Genomic DNA, 2,971 nt, shown 5'->3' with positions numbered 1-2,971 from the left:
TAACATATTATTCTTCAATATATACATGCATGGGTATGTGTGTGTGTGTGTGTGTATATATATATATATATATAATCGTAAAAATGTTGTGTTTGTTTATTATTTCTCTATATATATGTACACATTCATACAGTATATATTTTTAAACTATGACAATATTGATGATTTGTAAACCCGTCTTGCTGTCTTTGTGTTTGCAGAACGGTGGTGATGCCCATAGCCAATGAGTTCTCCCCGGATGTAGTGCTAGTGTCAGCTGGTTTTGACGCTGTGGAGGGTCATCAGTCCCCCCTGGGTGGATATAATGTCACCGCCAAATGTAAGTTTACTGTTTCTCTGTTTCCAGTACTAGAGGTCAGGTTCCACAAATGCTGTTTATGCCCTTTGATTGCATAGATGGGTTGCATTATGCACAAACAAACCATTTATTTATCTGAACTTGGACTACCTCGGTAGGTCGTTGCTTTGGGGTTCAGCAGTAAGTATCGGTGTCACACTGGTAGTACAACTGAAGCAATAGAATATTTCTGTTAAAATAGAGGGCGTTAAGGTTTGCTGAAGGCTTCTGAGTTTGTTCATAGATCATGAATTACCCAGCATGCTCCTGGCTCTCTGCGTAGGTTTCGGCCATCTCACTAAGCAGTTGATGAAGTTGGCTGGCGGCCGTGTGGTTTTGGCGCTGGAAGGAGGTCATGACCTCACCGCCATCTGTGACGCATCTGAGTCCTGCGTGGCTGCATTGCTTGGAGACGAGGTGCCTGTCATTCATTCACACACATCTGAACAGTGCATGATATTATTACATTTGAACAGTGCTGCTGTTTTAACCCCTCATGTTCTGTTCTCGTGATTTAAAAAAAAAGGTTTACGCTTCAATAATATGTGCCTAAGTGGTTTTAATTAGTTCAGAAGAACATACTTGAACTGTTCGAAGGTTAAATAAGACATTGTTTTCATTGTTTTATTATTTTTACACATGCATTATTAAGGTCTCAGCATAAAAACAGCAACGTCAATAGTAGGAGAACATGAGTTTTTAATAGTGATCCTATTTATCAAATGATCATAAATTAGTTTATTTTATTTTTCTTGTTTTTTTGTGTGTTGCAGTTGGATCCTCTACCACTGACTGTGCTTCAACAGAAACCATGTCCAAAAGCCACAGCCTCCCTAGAGAGGGTCATTGAGATTCAGAGTAAGTGAAACTGAAGAAAACGTGGCTAAGATTGCATGGATTACATTTACATTCAGTGCAGACCCTTTTATTGTAATAATCGAAACAATCAAAAAAGCAATAGATCACACATTAGGGATTAGTCCTCTACACTAACAAACCATTAACTATGACTTTCTGATTTACTTCTTATTAATAGTTAGTAAGGTAGTTGTTAAGGTTAGGATTAGGGATATAGAATGTGGTCATGTAGAACATTTTCTTTATAATAATACATGCTAATAAGCACCTAGTTTCTAGCGGAAATTGACCTACACTAAAGTGTTACTGAGCAATAATATGTAAACGCTTTTGATTTATCCAACGCAGTAAACGCAGCAAGGTTTTTTAAAATAATAAAAAGAAAACACGTAGATAGAATTGGAAAAAAATAGAGAATGCTAGTGTTAAAGTCAGAAAAATAGAAATAGAATCCACCTTTTTATATTTTCTTTATGTTTTTCATTTAAGTTTTAGTCATTTTATTTGTGTGTTCTTGCCATTTATAGAATGGAATATTTATGGAATTGCCAAATTAATATTTGAAATGTTGCCTTGGCAACCAGCTGAAAAAAGTTTAATATGTTTTATCAATATGTTTTATTTCGGCTATGTTTTTTGTTCATGTTTCATTGGATTCGACGTTACAGGTTTTCGTTTCGGTTTTAGTTAACTCTAATAACCCTGGTGTTGAGGTCTTGGTGACGAAAAGATCTTCATCGTTGTTTGCCTTCTCCCGGCCTGCAGGTAAACACTGGACGTCGCTGCAGAGGTTGGCTCCTACAGTGGGTCACTCTCTACTGGATGCTCAGAGACGGGAGAAGGACGAGGCAGACACTTTGACCGCCATGGCCTCTCTCACTGTGGACAACGATCAGCAAAAGACCTCCACAGAAACCAGCAGGTACTGCAGCTCCACAGCCTATGTTATGTAGACGCTTTAATACATCTCGTGACCCTTGATTAACCGGTAACACATCACTCCTCCCTCAGATCAGCGGAGGAGCCGATGGAGGAGGAGCCCGTGTTGTAGAAGAGCGAGCACAGTGCATCACTGCTCCAACCTTCTTGTCCACGCGTGCTTGGCACTGGTCACCCTGACGTCACGCCTCATGTTCCTCCTCCCAGCTCTTTGATTGGTTCCCTCGGTCCTTCACTCATTTCCAGGTGCTTGACTGACACGTTCACAGCCCACCCACTTCGGCTTTTCTGAGGTTAAAGCATAGCAAACTGTTGCTGAAAGGGGACGACAAGGCATGATGAGTAATTACAGGACCGCTCCAGTGAGGGTTGTGCGAGCTGGACCGGCCGAACAATGGAGTGCTCTTCAGAGAGAGGCCTTCGATTTCATTTTCTCATCGTATTGGACTGAGGACGTAAAGAAGAAAATGCAAAAAAAAAAAAACGAAAAAACGAAAAAATTCAAAAGAAGAGGAGGAAGGGAAAAACAGTGTGACAGCACAGGGAGGTTGTCACTCGGAGGGCGAAAAGCTTTGTTTTCTGTACAAAGTATATGTACAAAGTTCCAAAAAAAGCCAACAAGCAGCAAAAATATTTCAGCACAAAACACACTTATACACTCATTCACGAGCAACACGGTTCCCGAAAGAGGAACCTGCTGTGTCGAAACACCTTTTGCAGACAAGTATACTCGTTTACACTGTACCGTGTCGATTTTTTTGGTATACTTGTTCATCTGTATAATAGCCTGTTATGAAAAGCACACAAACATACAAGAACTATAAGTATATATATATA

General features: G+C 39.9%; 1 protein-coding gene across 1 annotated transcript; it reads left to right on the top strand.

Moving 5' to 3' along the window:
• Positions 1-200: 200 nt before the first annotated feature.
• Positions 201-2,965, top strand: LOC122341129 (histone deacetylase 4-like; the record flags this gene model as incomplete). The annotated part of the gene is made up of 5 exons (XM_043234467.1): positions 201-319; positions 621-754; positions 1,111-1,195; positions 1,961-2,117; positions 2,207-2,965. Coding segments are annotated over 5 exons (535 nt in total), but the record flags the coding sequence as incomplete, so codon positions are not given.
• Between the last annotated feature and the right edge of the window lie 6 nt (positions 2,966-2,971).

This window comes from Puntigrus tetrazona, unplaced genomic scaffold, assembly GCF_018831695.1.
Source record: "Puntigrus tetrazona isolate hp1 unplaced genomic scaffold, ASM1883169v1 S000001125, whole genome shotgun sequence".
NCBI lineage: Eukaryota > Metazoa > Chordata > Actinopteri > Cypriniformes > Cyprinidae > Puntigrus > Puntigrus tetrazona.
Note: the sequence above shows the minus strand (reverse complement) of the source record. Positions and strands in the feature narration are given on the sequence as shown.